General features: G+C 45.7%; 1 protein-coding gene across 5 annotated transcripts; it reads left to right on the top strand.

Annotated features, from left to right (window-relative positions):
- The first annotated feature begins 6 nt into the window (after positions 1–6).
- LOC119307585 lies at positions 7–6,980 on the top strand. Of its 5 annotated transcripts, none has more exons than XR_005149393.1 (4): positions 7–419; positions 1,476–1,544; positions 3,316–4,037; positions 4,151–6,980. XR_005149393.1 is itself a non-coding variant. In XM_037583664.1 (4 exons), the coding sequence occupies exons 1-4, from the start codon at positions 339–341 to the stop codon at positions 3,596–3,598; spliced, it is 600 nt and encodes a 199-aa protein (XP_037439561.1). In that variant the 5' UTR covers positions 7–338; the 3' UTR covers positions 3,599–6,980. The 5 variants fall into 5 exon arrangements, 1 of the variants encoding a protein (XP_037439561.1); XR_005149392.1 differs by having other exon boundaries at positions 3,316–4,504; positions 4,939–6,980; XR_005149391.1 differs by having other exon boundaries at positions 3,316–4,504; positions 4,856–6,980.
- Positions 6,981–15,181: the final 8,201 nt, after the last annotated feature.

Below are 15,181 nucleotides of genomic sequence, written 5' to 3'. Positions count from 1 at the left end.
CCACCTCCTTCCCCGCCGCTGCGCCTCCAGCAACCTCCTTCCCCCGCCGCCGCGCCTCCAGCAACCTCTTTCCCCCGCCACTGTGCCTCCAGCCTGCTCCTTCCCCCGCCGCTGGCGCCTCCATCCTCCTCCTACCCCCGGCGGGGCGCCGCACTCGAGGCCCGGCACCTGCGCATCGGCGACCCCGAGCTCCCTGATCATCCATCTCCTCCCTCACAACCCCCAAGTTCAACGACCACGCCCTCCTCCGTCCGTAGCTCGCCACTGCACCCGCGCAACTTGCCGCTACAGGAGCCCCTATGAAAGATAACTCGACATTCCCCTACCCGCGTTGAACCATGGACTCGACCGTCCCCAGTCCAGCCCCGTGGCGTGGTGGTGGTCGAGTACATCTCTGCAAGTTCAGAATCGGGAAACAGGTAGGTTCAGACAAAAATTAAACTGTCAAACAACATGAGTTTTTGTACATTTCAGAAACATTGGACAAGGACCAAGCACATCTCCTCTTTGTTCATAGCTATGTTGTCTAATTTCTTCTCCATGCGAGTGTTAGAGAATAATGTAGTGTTGCCTGTCAACTACTGGTTTGGTCAGTTTTGAGTTTTGGCCTAGCTGAACTTTTGATAGAGCAGCGGCTTGTTGTCAGTCCTAGTGCGCTCAAGAATGGGTGAGAGTTGAACTTTGATAGAGCATCTGTTTGTTGTGAGTTCTAGTGTGCTCAAGCATAGGGAGGGATTGACCTATTATCGATGGATTTAACTTATTATGTCAGTTCTAGTGCAGCGCTAACGAAGGTACAAATGTACTGAATGTTCACACCTTTAAACCTTTTCATTTTGTGAACATGCATCAGTTCAGTATGAAGAAGGAACACAATAAGTTAACTTTGCATTATTTTTCTGCCATGAGCTGAACTTTTTGGCACTTTTTGTACTGAGGTAATAGCACTATAGCAGTGAACCTATGACGAAGAATAGAACTCAAAAAGCACCCTGGATCAGGGTCACTGCTATTACCTCAGTACAAAAAGCGGCCTGCGCCCCACCACCGCGTCCACCCGTCCTCGAACGCCCTCACCAACACTTTCAGTTCAATCCACCTCCTATTTCTGAAAATTAGTTGCTTCAGTTCCACCGTACTTAAAAAGTCAGTTCAGCCTCTCTTATATTTTGAAAACACGTACACCTGATTTCGACCTAGGAGAACAGTCATTTTCTGGATGATTTTTTTTCTTTCACGGCTCACTAGTGTCCTGTTTTGCTGTCGATGATGTCTAATTTCTTCTCCCTGTGAGTGTTAGAGAACAATGTAGTGTTGCCTATCAACTACTGGTTTGGCCTGTTTCAAGTTTCGGCCTGGTTGAACTTTTGATTGAACATTGGTTTGTTGTCAATTCTAGCGTGCTCAAGCATAAGGTGGGATTGAACTATTATCGATGGATCACTACTAATAATTCAACTTACTATTTTTTGCAGGATGCAGCAAAAAAGCAAGATTCACAAGTTCGTCTTCTGGATGCTTTTCAGTACATGTACTTCCCGTTGGTAAGTCAAATTTATTCTGTGCTTGTGGTTATGGTTATGCCGGATAATGATGTTGTACAAAAAATGGCTTATGGGATATCAGGATAATGTGTATACAAAATGATTTTTGGTTAATATTTTGTATGATCCATTTGACAGAAAAGATTCTTGTTATTTGTGGAGTTTATACAACTCTTCTGTCATCATAGCTTATTCATGTTTGTAGTCCAGGTGCAAACACAAAATTAAGTTCGTGTGCATCTACAGCGAAGGTTCGCCTACAAAATAGAGTTCAATCCGGTTAAAAAAAGTAAATTTTACAGAAAAATGTGCTTGAAAGTTCAATTACAGTCACTAAGAAAGTTCATACACTTTATTTTCAGGAGTGCACATCTTGCGCGTGCTGCTACTAATCTCAACTTATTGTCCAGTCATACTAGTACTGATGAATATCGAGTTGATGAAAAATGTAGTATTACATGATATTGTAGTACAAGACAATGCGCATGATAATGCTCAGGCTTGATGGTTAGATATTGTAGTCTCATAAATACATGATAATGCTGCCATGATCTATTAGATAACTCATCTCAGCATGATAATGCTGCCATGATTTATATAATTTTGTAAAGAAGATCTATATGTGCAAGTTATCTGCAAAATAAAGAAGAAAATCCGATTGCAAATTTAGGGAAACATGTGTACACAATCCAGTCAGTAGCCCACTGTTCATCTCAGCGCACAAACAGCAGGAGGTCCTGGGATCGAATCCCATGGAGCCTGCCATGCATGTTCCGTTAAGAGAGACCTGAAGGATTGGAGTATTGACAAAGAGCTAGCTATGGACAGGGGTGCGTGGAAGCTTACTATCCATGTGCCAGAGCCATGAGTTGGTTGCGAGATCTTATGGGTTTCACCTCTAGCCTACCCCAACTTGTTTGGGAGGCTTTGTTGTTGTTGTTGTTGTTGTTGTTGTTATGTGTACCTTGAGAAAAGTTTACAAAATAAATGCTAGGAGGTTCAGGCGACCCTCCGCCTCCTTCTGGCTTCCCTCGGCGACGCTCCAGGCGCCACTCCGCCTCGTCCCCGGTGGGAAGTCCGTCACCGGTCCGTCCAGCGGTCCAAAGCCACCGCCCGAGGCCGTTCACCTTCGCAACACCCCTTTCTAGTAGCCATCGTGAGGTACACCCTGCTCACTATTTCTCCTCTCCAGCTCCCGACTGCAAAGATCTCCATGCCTCCTTTCGAACTGCCATTTTATTTTGAATTGAAGTACGGGTGCTCTTGATTTAGACCTTTGGGAAGAAAGGCAGAACCTTTCTCTCGTAGGCCGTCATAGATGGATCGGCGAGATTTGTCCGGCTCAGTGTTAGTGATAATAAACAAGTCATTAGGCGAGCACATTTGTTGGATAATGAATTAGATGTGGGGTTCTAGGACCTGTACAGGTTGTTACTGAATATTAGTACTGATGAGTGACAACATATGGTCGCTGGATCAGATGGACCCAGCACCATGAAGAGATCAGATTGCCACTTACACCGATCGCCATCAGTTCTATTAGCGAAGCAGCAGTATGATTGCTAGGACTATGCTCTCTCTCTCTCTCTCCTCCATAAAGAGAGTATTGTTGATTTTATTTATATATAGGAAACTAAACCAAAACAGTGGTTGCTACTAGTGTTTGGAAATTATAATTACTAGAACTCTTATTTCTCACCCTTTTAATTGCTGACTAATTCTTGTAAAAAGTAGTGGTTAATCTTGCTAATTACTTTGATGTGATGCCTAGGTGTTTAGTCCAGCTCGTGCAACCAACACAGGTCGTTGCCCTTTTTGCCACAACGGCAGTAGCACAAACACGAGCGTGGTCGTCCTCAACCGGTTCCTCACGCGGCCTCCGCGCAAGCCCTGCTCATGCTTACACCAAAAGTACAACTCTTGCTACTCTCCTCGTACTTGCACTTGCTTATTTTCTAAGCAATAATCCTATTGCTTCCTCTTGGGGAAAGGGATCCCATGTTGAAGTTGTCTTGGTGCTCACCCGCTATTTATATTCATCACATAGTGTATGAAACATATGAAAACCATTCTGGCTTCAGAGAAAATATAACCAGTATATGTGCAATTGCGCGAGAAGTTCCCTTATGAAAGTTCCTTGTAAACAGACCACATGAAAGTTCATCGAGAGAAACTTTGTAAGTTCAAAATGGCTATAGGAAAACTTTGTAGGTTTAGATGGGTATAGAAAACTTTGTAAGTTCAAAATGGGCACGCCTAACAGTGCATGAATAAAAAAACTAAACCCAACAAAGTCCATGTTGGTTGGTCTACAGTGTGTTGTCAAGAAGGTTGTTGGCCTTGGAGGCTGACACTGGCTCATCATCTACCTTCCAATTATTGTTAGGCATATACCACTGAAACTGCAGGTCGCGCCCTCCTCCCGCTGTAGGCCGTGTCCTCCTCCCGCATAGCCTATTGGTTGGCGTACCGTGACCCCTCCTCATATTTTTGGTATGAATTTGATGAATCTTCTTGATGCTCTGTTCTTATTCATCTAGACATTCCTCCTCATATTGATTGTTTGTATTGCTTGTACCGGTTTCGTTCTTGCATGTATGTTTCAGTTCGATCTTTTGAGATAGCTCAGATTACTTCCAACTGTGAAGATTGACATGCATATTTGGGGATGAGATTTTCAGGTACTAGTTTGGCAATGTATCTAACCTGTACTAAAATATTTCAGCAGTTCAACAGGGCACGCGGAGTTCAGTTCGACGGTGACGAGCCAGGGTTTATTTCTTTTCTCATTTGTATCGCTTGGTCGTCAGGTCGCAGCCTCTTCCTTCTGCAGGTCGCCGCCTCCTGCTGCTGCTGGCCGTGCCCCATCCCCCATTCCCGCAGCGGCCAGGCCGTTCACCTCCAGTACCACAGTCCGTTCACTGCCGACAGCCGAGGCCGTCCAGTGACGCAGCGACGAGGTCTAGCCTTCCCCCTTCCTCTTTTCATGTACCATATTCTTCCGTAGATGTACATTCTTGTGTAGTACATTTGTTTATTGTGTATATTCGTTTCAAGTTCAAAAAAAAGATAATAAAAAGGTTCATAAAAGAACCCAGAACATCGGGTAGCTCTGGAATCTGGGAGTTCAGGAAAAATTGATCCAAAATGAACATGGAGAGGGTTTTGATTTCAGAGAAGTTGTAGAACAAAAACGAAAGAAAAACCACTGTTTCTATTGTTGTTATTTTGTTGCCCTCTTGGTGTTTACTGAAATGCTTACAACAACTTAACTTGTTTTCTTTTCATGTTTGTCTTTTGTTAAAATGAAGCTAAGGTGTTGTACTGCTCTATTATGTACATCCGGGCATGATGCACAGAATAAAACATCATGAGATCCTTGGTTTACTTACAGGTAGGTCATCAGTTCAAACCTAACACAGAAACTCCTTGGTTGGCATTTGAGCTCTTGTTTTCCCAAGACTAGTACTGGTAAATGTTATTTCACTATGTATTCTTTCCTCAATCCATAGAGAAACATGGGAATAGTTTGATCGTGTTGGATACATAGTTCAATTGTATATATCATAAGAAGAAAAGAACATGTTTTCTATAGGACAAAATCAAAAACATTATTAGCAACTCACTTTGTATTCTACCATCAGTTCTCTCTGTGTTAGAGAGAGGGTTCGGTGTCTCATTGTTTTCACTTGCCCCAAAAAAATGTTCTGTTGCAGATTAGGAACATTGTATTTACATTTTTTAAACAAAGAACTAATCAGTTCATATAAGTTCAAAAGACAAAGTGTTGAAAGTTCAATTGAAAGCTCTCACCAGCGTTGTGACCTCCCCCAGCCAGCCCCCATGGCTTGCCTCGATGGTGCCCCCAAGCTGGTCTAGAACCACCATGATGAATAGAAATCCATCCAACTATTCACTTATACCCTCATGATCATTTTATTGTATAGATGTGCCTTTTCTGTTGGACTCTCCTTCTTATTTGCTTGTCAAAATTTGGTTTTAATCCACTACAATTTCCATGAGTGGATTTAAAAACCAACAAATGCACAGTTTAAAAATGCATACAACAACTACAAAATATCAATTTAGTTCGGTCCAAATTGTAATTTTAGTTCAGTCCAATTCCTAGTTTTACTTCAGTTCAAATTCCAATTTTAGTTCAATTCAATTCTTATTTTTAGTTTAGTTAAGTTCAGTATTAAATGCCCAGATAGTGCCTAGAAAAAGTGAAGATAGGTTTGTAGTGATGTTTATGATAGACTGGTAGTTGGAAGATTTAGAGGTAAAAAATATTTTCTTGCAATCTGCTGAATGCTTCAATTCGTTGCGTGCGAATTTTGTTATAGCAAAAAACTGAATGGTAGGTAAGATGACTATAGTTATGGCAAAAACAGTGAAACTTTTAGAAGTTTTTTTTCTTAATCTCGGGTTAATACATGAACATGGTCGTCTTTTTACATGTACTTATCATCAGCTCGTCAGAGCTGTTCGTGTACTTGTAACACAATCAACTCAGGTTTGGAGATACTATAAAAAGGGCAACCTGGTGCATGTAGCTCCCGCTTGCGCAGGGTCCAGGGAAGGTTTGGAGATACTATAAGTTCAGAGAAAAAAATACAAAAAGGAGGCCGTTCATCCTTACAACCTCAAGCCGTTGACCTCCGCCGAGCGAGGCCGTGCGACGAAGCAGCGATCATGCCATCCACCTCTACCACAGGAGGCCGTTCGACGATGCAGCGCTCAGGACATTGTGTTTTTTTCAGTACATGTTTTGTGTGTTTTTCAGTTCACCTACTTAATGATATTATGTCCAATTTCCCCTTTGTTTACAGTTGTTCCTATAGTACAATAGGTGTTTCTATTATGCCTTAATAAGCATTTAGGAAAACCTTGTATGGATCGAAACTACCATATGCTCTATTCTATTCTTGTAAATGAAGCTCCACTTCTGTTTTGTTTGAAGTTACTTGGCATAAAAATTAGTATATGTTTTATTGTAAAAATCATATATAAAATGTCTTGATGCATGCTAGCAGAAATCTGAAAATAAACTCAGCATAGTTCCTATATTTTATTCAAGTTCGAAGCAAAACATTTCTAACAACTTATCGCTCCTTGCAGGATACAGAGTATTCATCGCATTTGTCATCGAGCGATTGCACCACTATCTTCAGAAGCTCATCACCCTGAGGAAATCAGTCAACACCTCCCAGAGAGGAGGTTGAAAAATTCCAAATGTAGTTCAAACATGAATTTGAGAAAATGATTCCTCGGCTAAGTTTGAAAAATGTCATTCTGTGAAGTTTGGCTATTCAGCCATTGACTAGTCAATGGTGGAGTTGTAATTTTGTTTCTTCTGTACATACATGAAATGAATGTAATCAACGGAAAGAAACATATGTTGATTCTCCAAGTTAGAGTTCATTTTTGTTTTTCTTACAAGTAGCAAAACTTCCTCTGTGGGTCAGTACAGCTTCTGTGCGATCTTGTGTTCACAAATCTTGTACGTTTTTACAGGGATCTTTCTTGTACTTTGTAAAGCAAGCGTGATCCATTTGTAAAAATATGGAAAAAGACATCCTTCACTCTTGCAGTCATTTGCTAAAAAATGTTTTAAGTTCAATGGATGTCATCGAGAAACTTCAAACATTTGATATTCCTGTGCTCATATTCTCTAGCTGAACGTTATTTTTTTTGCGACTTGTCTCATACTTTGTGAGATGAAAAAATTTCTCCACGTTTTCTACTCTTTATATGAGTTGTGAAAAGTACATGTATTACTAGCATATAAGTTCAAAAAAATCAGTTCCGTGAAAATGCAAAGAAGTTCAAAAAATAATAATTCTAGAGTCAAGTTCAAGTGCTCATCCAACAAGGTTAAGAAAATCTGGTCCGTTCATGTATTACTAGCATATAAGTTCAAAAAATTAAACGAGGTTAATGCGTCTATTGAATTCAAGAAAATTCTAAGAAAAAGAAACACAAAATATTTCTTGGGGAAAACATTCATCCAATTCAACTATATATACCAAAAGCAACTTCGATGATGATGACACGTAGAAACACATTTTAAATTAAAACCTAAAAGTATCATTTTAATAAAGTTCAATTGCTCAACCTATCAGATTGAAAAATACCTCAGTACAAACACACATATAGATCAGTACGACTGCTCTATTTTTTCTGACGGAAAAATAACACGAATGGTGTAACTGTATTCCAAAATTACTCTTCCCCGGTTGCGAGTTCGGATGCGGTGACGCCATAAGTTCGAATGGGCTACTATAAGTTAAAAAGTTCAGAGCTAAGGTCAAATGGTTTAAAAAGCTACGACGAAAACCATATCGAAAAAACAGAGTAAAATCCAATATGTGAAAATAGCTCAGTACAAACACACAAAATAGATCAGTACGAGTACTCTGTTTTTGTCGAAATACTATTGTTTGAACTGAATCATTTGAACCGAAGCACAGTGGCATCAAAACCAGTAATTTCCATGTCAAGGTTCAGTGTGGATTTTACATTTATGAAATGATTTTGACCCCAACAAACTAGCTTCAAACAACCTTTTAGCATAATGTCGTGCCTGTTAAACACCTACTGATTTGATTCGGCAACTTTTACTGATGTCTATAATCGTACGACAGTTCTGATTCCTAGCTGAAATAGATTAGCAGCAAAAGTTTCAGCAAACAAACTGTTTTTTAGATTGAACTGAAAAGGAACCCAAAACATCCGGACAAGTTCAAGACTACTACAAATAAGAGTTTCTTGCCAAAGGAGAAGAGTTACGAAGTGGAGGGGCTCTCACGAGGTGTCCTGGGGATGATAAAGACAACGTGGAGGCTCTGGCTATTATTTGACAGGTTGACAATGAGTGAGAAAAGCCGACCATCACATGTGCGGAGGCACATGAAGAGTGTTGGTGTCAAAACCGGCGGATCTCGGGTAGGGGTTCCCGAACTGTGCGTCTAGGCGGATGGTAACAGGAGACGAGGGACACGATGTTTTTACCCAGGTTCGGGCCCTCTTGATGGAGGTAAAACCCTACGTCCTGCTTGATTAATATTGATGATGTGGGTTACAAGAGTAGATCTACCACGAGATCAAGGAGGCTAAACCCTAGAAGCTAGCCTATGGTATGGTTATTGTTCGTCCTATGGACTAAAGCCATTCGGTTTATATAGACACCGGAGAGGGCTAGGGTTACACAGAGTCGGTTACAATGGTAGGAGATCTACATATCTGTATCGCCAAGCTTGCCTTCCACGCCAAGGAAAGTCCCATCCGGACACGGGACGAAGTCTTCAATCTTGTATCTTCATAGTCTTGGAGTCCGGCCGATGATGGTAGTTCGGCTATCCGGACACCCCCTAGTCCGGGACTCCCTCAGTAGCCCCTGAACTAGGCTTCAATGACGACGAGTCCGGCGCGCATATTGTCTTCGGCATTGCAAGGCGGGTTCCTCCTCCAAATAATTTATAGAAGATCGTGAACACCAGGATAGTGTCCGGCTCTGCAAAAATAAATTCCACATACCACCGTAGAGAGAATAATATTACACCAGATCAATCTGCTGACGTATTCTGCGGCGTGACGTCACACCACTTCCAAGCCTTTACTCGAATTGTTTTTATTGTTCCACCTCAGCACATTTAGCGAGGCGGTTTCCTTGGCACGTCTTGTCGAAGCAGAGATAGTGTTCCCCTTATTCCGGGATTCCCATCAATACGGACATGGGTAACCCAACCGCGCCCATTGCCACGCCCCCTCCATCGAAGGCGGGTTCCAAACGGTCACGGGGACGGCTCTTGGTATTCTTCCTCTTTATAATGAGACCAAGGCCCGTTCTTTTTATTCAATCCTCTATTGAATCCGCCCCTCTCCCTGAGTTCCAATACCCAGGGCTCCGAATTCAGGTACCTTCTGTGAAGCCTTCCTCCGCACTACCCCTCACTTCGGCTTATGGCTCAAAACCTTCAACGTGGAGCCGAAGATGATTGAGGGGCGTCAGGCAGAGTGCGGCGGGGTGGTTATAAGCAAGAGGGCCGAAGCTCCATGGCCCAAGGGCTCTTTCCAAGAGGAGCTCGGCTTGTGGCAACAGGAGTGGTTTTATATCACCGCTCCCCGGGGCAGCAGGCAGAAGCCGCCGCCCGTCTTTCGCTCGGGCCCTCCACAGCAGCTGACGTCATGGGTCAACAAGGGGCGTGACTGGGGGCCGCCCAAAGACGTCCCCCTGTTGCAGGACCGGATTCGAGTCCTCCAAGAAAGGGAGATCAATCTGGTCGCAATGGTGCAGGTCATGTTGATCCGGCGCCTACTGCCCTGCAAACGTCGCCCCCTCCGTCTGTGGGAATTTAATCCGGAGGGGCCGCGAGCTCTTCAACACTTCATGGGTTTGACTCCCATGGAGATGTATAAACTATTCTTCGGATCGCAAGAGACGCATCCGGAATTGATCGAGGACGCTGGCCTAAGCTGCAATCGCCCGGATACTCAAGTAAGTAGCCCTGTGTCCGGACACACCATCCATTTATTTATCGTGAGCTTGCCTTTTAACCAGATATCCCTGGACAGGAGTGGATAGCGCAAGCACAATTGATACGGTGTCCGGCCCCCCTCCCTGAGACCACGCAGGATCCCATGTTAATCAAAATGTTGGAGGTTGCACCTTCGAATGAGGGCGAAGGGGGGCACGGGGAAACTGTCACCTCTGCCAAGGAGGCGTTTAGTAAGGGAGGAACCGAGAGTCCCTCCTTCCAGGGGGAGAAGAGGAACGCTTCCGAAGACCCGGAGGCCAAGGCCTCAAAGCGGGGAAAGAAATCTGTACCGGAAGGTCCTGCGCCAGAAAGTGCCCCGGCCGTACTGTCTCCTCGGAGGAATCAGCCCTCTAACGAGCCGTAAGTAAAAAGGGGGATTTTATAATTGTCAGACACCCCTGCTTAATGTGTAAAGGTAATGAAGTTTTTACCTTGTAGTTCGGATCCCAGCCCATCTTAGCACATCTCATCTTCGGGAGACCTTCGTCCGGAGATGATGGAAAGTGAAACGCCTTCATCTGCCGCCCCATCGTGCGGGGCGGACGACCCTGAGGTGTTGTCACGGTGGGTCTCCCCAAATCCGCCGGGACCGGAGAGTTCGGCGCCCATTGGAGTACGGCCGATGGAGCTGCAGGATTTGCTTAAGAGGGCGTCCATCTCAGAAGATCACCGCACATTAATGGGTGATGTGATTGAGAGGATCTCGTCCGCCGAAACCGGGTTGTATGAGGCCGTCGGAAGTTTACTGACGGGATTTGAGGTACGCAAAAAATGACATACCTGTTGACAGTTTTGCACATGAAGTGCGCCCTGTATAGATAGTAGCCCCCGAGACTTGGTATGCTGTCGAAAACGACAGCGTGCCTAGGATCGTAATCTCAGTTATTAACTGTCGCCTTTCCCATGCAGGTGGCGGAACATTCGGTGGCCAGCCGGACTGATGAATTTGCTGAGCTGAAGAAGCAACTCGACGCTGCATATGCAGACATCTCGCTGGTCAATAGACGACTTGATGAGTCACAAGGTATGTGGTTGCCCCGCGGTTGGTTAGTAAGGGAGCTGACGCCCATTCCTTACAAATTGTATGCTTAGATGCAGATGGTGCTGCTGCTGTGGAGGACCTTCGAGCAGAACTTGCTCGGGCCAAGGAGCAAGCCAGAAAGAGCGAGGCGGCTGCCTTGAAGGCAGCGGAAGGGCTAGAAGTCGAGAAGGCTGCTCACTACCGAAGCAGGGAGGAGATGGCTAGAGTGGCCATGAAATTAAGAGTTGCTACTGACCGCCTGGAAGTTCCTGAAGGAGAACGCCGAGCGGAGTAAGAGGACCTGAAGAAGGCCGATGCCGAGGCCAAGGATGCCCGTAGTGCGATGCGGGCTATGAAGGAGGAACTGCGTCTGGTCGGAGGCATTGTGGCTGGAAAGCCCTTTATGCTGCGTAGGAAGTTCACGGATCGAAAGTATGCTTAGCTGGGCCGATTGTACGGTGCGGAGGATCCTTATCTGGACTTGGCGGCGAGTGCGGCTGACGCAGTCGTGCACTTTCGAAGCCAGGAGGATCATGAAATGGAAGAGCTTTTCTGGTCTCAATTCCATAGTCCGGAGCGTCCACTGCCGTTGAGTGATCAGCTGGTTAAGTGGGCTGAGCTGAATAGATTGTCCGGACTGGCCATGACGGATGTGGTAACTCATTTGTGGCCGACAAGGCCCAAGCCGAAGAGTTATTTTGGCTTGTTGCAGCAATTCCTTCGGGCAGTGCCGCATATTAAGGCGATGAAGCGGTCGGCATGCATAGAAGTGCGCGGATGGCTCTCGCCCGTGGTAAAACATACTGGGCGGAGATGGATGCCACCGCTGTTGCATCCCGGGGTTCGGACAGAAGCCGATTCCCCACCGAGCATTACTTTGAGGAAGTCCTGCAGGGCGCTCGTATAATAGAGTCGCAGTGCTCGAAAGATGTTATGTTTGAATGACATGTATGATTTCTAAGATCATGTTTATAATGCAATGACTTTTTATACTTGTGTGTTCTAGTATTGAACTATCTCCTGTGCGGCCGTATATGTATGTATAATCTGAAAGATGGCAGTCTTTGGCTTCAGCCCCCACGCACATGGTGCGGGGGTGTTTGCAAAAAGAAAAACGCTTTTTCACACTTAATCCAACGTCTTGGTCCTTTTAAGGAGGTGATAGCATAGCAAACTAGGCAACCGGACTATAATGCTTTATCACTTTCACTTAGCCATAGGAGCTCGAATGTGGGGCTACTATATAGCCCCTGATGGCACCGCGCTTCTCCGAACTTGGGGCACGTATGTGCCTGACCGGGAAGCGGTCCCTCGTCAAAGCGGAGGAATTCTAAACATTCCAATGGTCGATCGAGTGGTTGACCAGTCTCTCGTTATATCATGACAGTCAGTTTTCGGCTTTCTCTACTGAGGTGCTCTCCCGGCCGAACTGGGGCACAATCGCAGTAGTTCTCCTGGTGCCGCGTATCTGATGATACGGAACGTAAAGCAGCAAAACACAGGAGCCGGGCAAACCCAACATTTGACCAAAGACATGATTCAGAGCTGATGCATATAAGGCCTAACTCGAGACGCCGAACACTCCCTGAGGTGTTCGGTCTTTATGATATCGGGCAGAATAAAGCCCTAAGCCCCTAGTGCCCAGGTACAGGCGGGAACTTCTGACGCGGTCGATGCCAAAACGCCAGCCTCCTCCTCGGCTCTAGTAGGAAACCGGGGGATGTGTATCAACAAGAGACAGTGAGAAAGGTTTACGCAGGGTCTTAATCTGAAAAGAATCCTTGCAACGGGTCCCTACTGCACGCCTGCGCCTGTGTCTCCGTTGTGTTGTATCCTGGACGGGTGTAGCACGTGCTTCATCTGTAAAAGAGAAGGACTTAGTTTCTAAGAAATATCGTGCAAAAAGTGTATCAAAATAAAGTATAATTTGGAAGATGAAGAAAGTTGAGCTTTATTGGCTTTCATCATTTATGCGCGCGACCCCCTAAAAAAGGGGGGTATGCGGCTGGGAAGCCCCTTGTTAAGTTACGCCGGACTCGTCTAACCATGTCCGAGGTCTAAATGACCTGTTTTTAGGGGCTTTGATCTGCAAGGTCGGAATAATGTGTGGCTGTCTAGGCAGCCGCACATTCTCCATGGTCGAGAGACACCTGGAGTTTTAAGAATATGCCACGTGGACCGGGCATTTTTAAGCGTAAGAGACGCGTAATGTGGTATTGCATTAAAGCGGGCGAAAGCTGCACGCCCCAGTAGTGCTTAAGGGCTATTGCTAAATGGGGCGATGGAGGGTGAGCTTTTCGTGACGGAGGTTGTCGGATGAACCGAACACGACCCCTAGTGGTACAGAGCCTGGCGTCACTCCTTTGAAGGAAGTGCTTGCTATAGCGAATTTTGGTGGGTTCTATCCCCAGTCTGCGGACGGTGTCCTGGTATAGCAGGGGCCGCGCTGTGTGTTATCACGTGAAGTGAGTTCACTGTTTTGACTTCTAATGGGAAAGTCTTTTGGTTTCCGGAGCGCTGCTTTTGGGTTTCATCACTTTCACTTGGTGTGTCGAGCCCTTTGTGTTCGGCGTTAAGTCGGCCGGACTGCTTGAAGACCCAACAATCTCTGTGGGTATGGTTTGCAGGCTTCCCGGAGGTACCGTGTATTTGACACAGTCTATCCAGGATCTTGTTGAGGTTGGATAGCTCGTCACTGTTATCCTTTAAGGGCAGTGTTTTGTTGTTCGGCCGAGAGCTTTTGAATCCGGCGTTGACCGCCGTACTATTTGGGCCATTCTCCTTATTCCGGCGCTGAACTTTTTTGCGTCGTGATTTCCCATTTCCATCCCTGATTTCGGATGTACTCGGGTCGCTGGTGCTGCATCTAGCCAACCAGCTGTCTTCCCCCGCGCAAAAGCGGGTCATGAGACTTGTTAGTGCGGCCATTGTTCTTGGTTTTTCCTGGCCGAGGTGTCTCGCGAGCCATTCGTCTCGGACGTTGTGTTTGAAGGCTGCTAAGGCTTCAGCGTCTGGACAGTCGACTATTTGGTTCTTTTTAGTGAGGAACCTGTTCCAGAATTTGCGTGCTGATTCTTCGGGCTGTTGAGTTATGTGACTTAAATCATCTGCATCCGGAGGCCGGACATAAGTCCCCTGAAAATTTGCTCGAAACGCATCCTCAAGCTCTTCCTAACTCCCAATCGTATTTTCTGGGAGGCTTTTAAGCCAATGCCGGGCCGGCCCTTTGAGCTTGAGGGGAAGGTATTTTATGGCATGGAGATCGTCTCCTCTTGCCATGTGTATGTGTAGGATATAATCCTCAATCCAGACTTTGGGGTCTGTTGTTCCGTCGTATGCCTCTATGTTTATGGGTTTAAATCCCGCTGGAAATCCATGATCCAGTACCTCGTCGGTAAAACATAGTGGGTGTGCGGCGCCCCTGTATTTGGGTGTGCCGTTGTCTTCAAATGCTCGATGGTTGTGTTACTTCCTGGAGTCTTCTTTTTTGGCCCATAGATAGACCTGGCCGGGTTATCCTTTTTCTGAAGATCTTTATGCTGATCATGTGCCGGCTTGTGTGTGGCGCCCCGTGTTGCTCTTGGCCTGTCATCTGGTCGTCTATCCGGCCAGGCGGCCTCTTTCTTTTTTGACTGCGGGGGCTCGAAGGCCTCCTCGTCAAATTCGGGCAACAACTTGCGCTTCGGGTAGCTCTTTGTCTGGTGACTAGTGCCATATTTATCTGCGGTGTTGAGTACTTTGCTCCATCTTATTCTGAGTGTGTCTTCCATTGTTTTGAGCTTACGCTTTTGCTTCTTCAAACTTCTTGCAGTGGCGACGAGCCTGTTATGGAGATTCATATGCTCTGGTGATGTGAGATCATCTTCGCCGGGGATGGGTTGCTTGTCCGGTTCATGTCCGGCTGGCTGCTTGTTGACGTGTGCGTCGTCCATTGCTTCGCCCTGCTCTAGGGCCGGGTCCATATGGGTACCGTTTTTGTCGATGCCGGTCTTCGGGCGGCGCTTGCGTCGCCACTTTGTTTGTCTGTTGGGGGAGTTGTCCTTCGCCATGTCCCGTTTTCCCTCATTGTCGCTTCC

Source organism: Triticum dicoccoides, chromosome 5B (genome assembly GCF_002162155.2).
Source record: "Triticum dicoccoides isolate Atlit2015 ecotype Zavitan chromosome 5B, WEW_v2.0, whole genome shotgun sequence".
NCBI lineage: Eukaryota > Viridiplantae > Streptophyta > Magnoliopsida > Poales > Poaceae > Triticum > Triticum dicoccoides.
Note: the sequence above shows the minus strand (reverse complement) of the source record. Positions and strands in the feature narration are given on the sequence as shown.

Excerpts from the sequence above, each read along its gene's own strand:
- LOC119307585 (XM_037583664.1), top strand. The coding sequence starts at position 339 with ATGGACTCGACCGTCCCCAGTCCAGCCCCGTGGCGTGGTGGTGGTCGA. Across the intron at positions 1,545-2,538 it reads AGTACATGTACTTCCCGTTG|GAGGTTCAGGCGACCCTCCG; the intron begins GTAAGTCAAATT and ends AATAAATGCTAG. Across the intron at positions 2,706-3,315 it reads TTTCTAGTAGCCATCGTGAG|GTGTTTAGTCCAGCTCGTGC; the intron begins GTACACCCTGCT and ends TGTGATGCCTAG.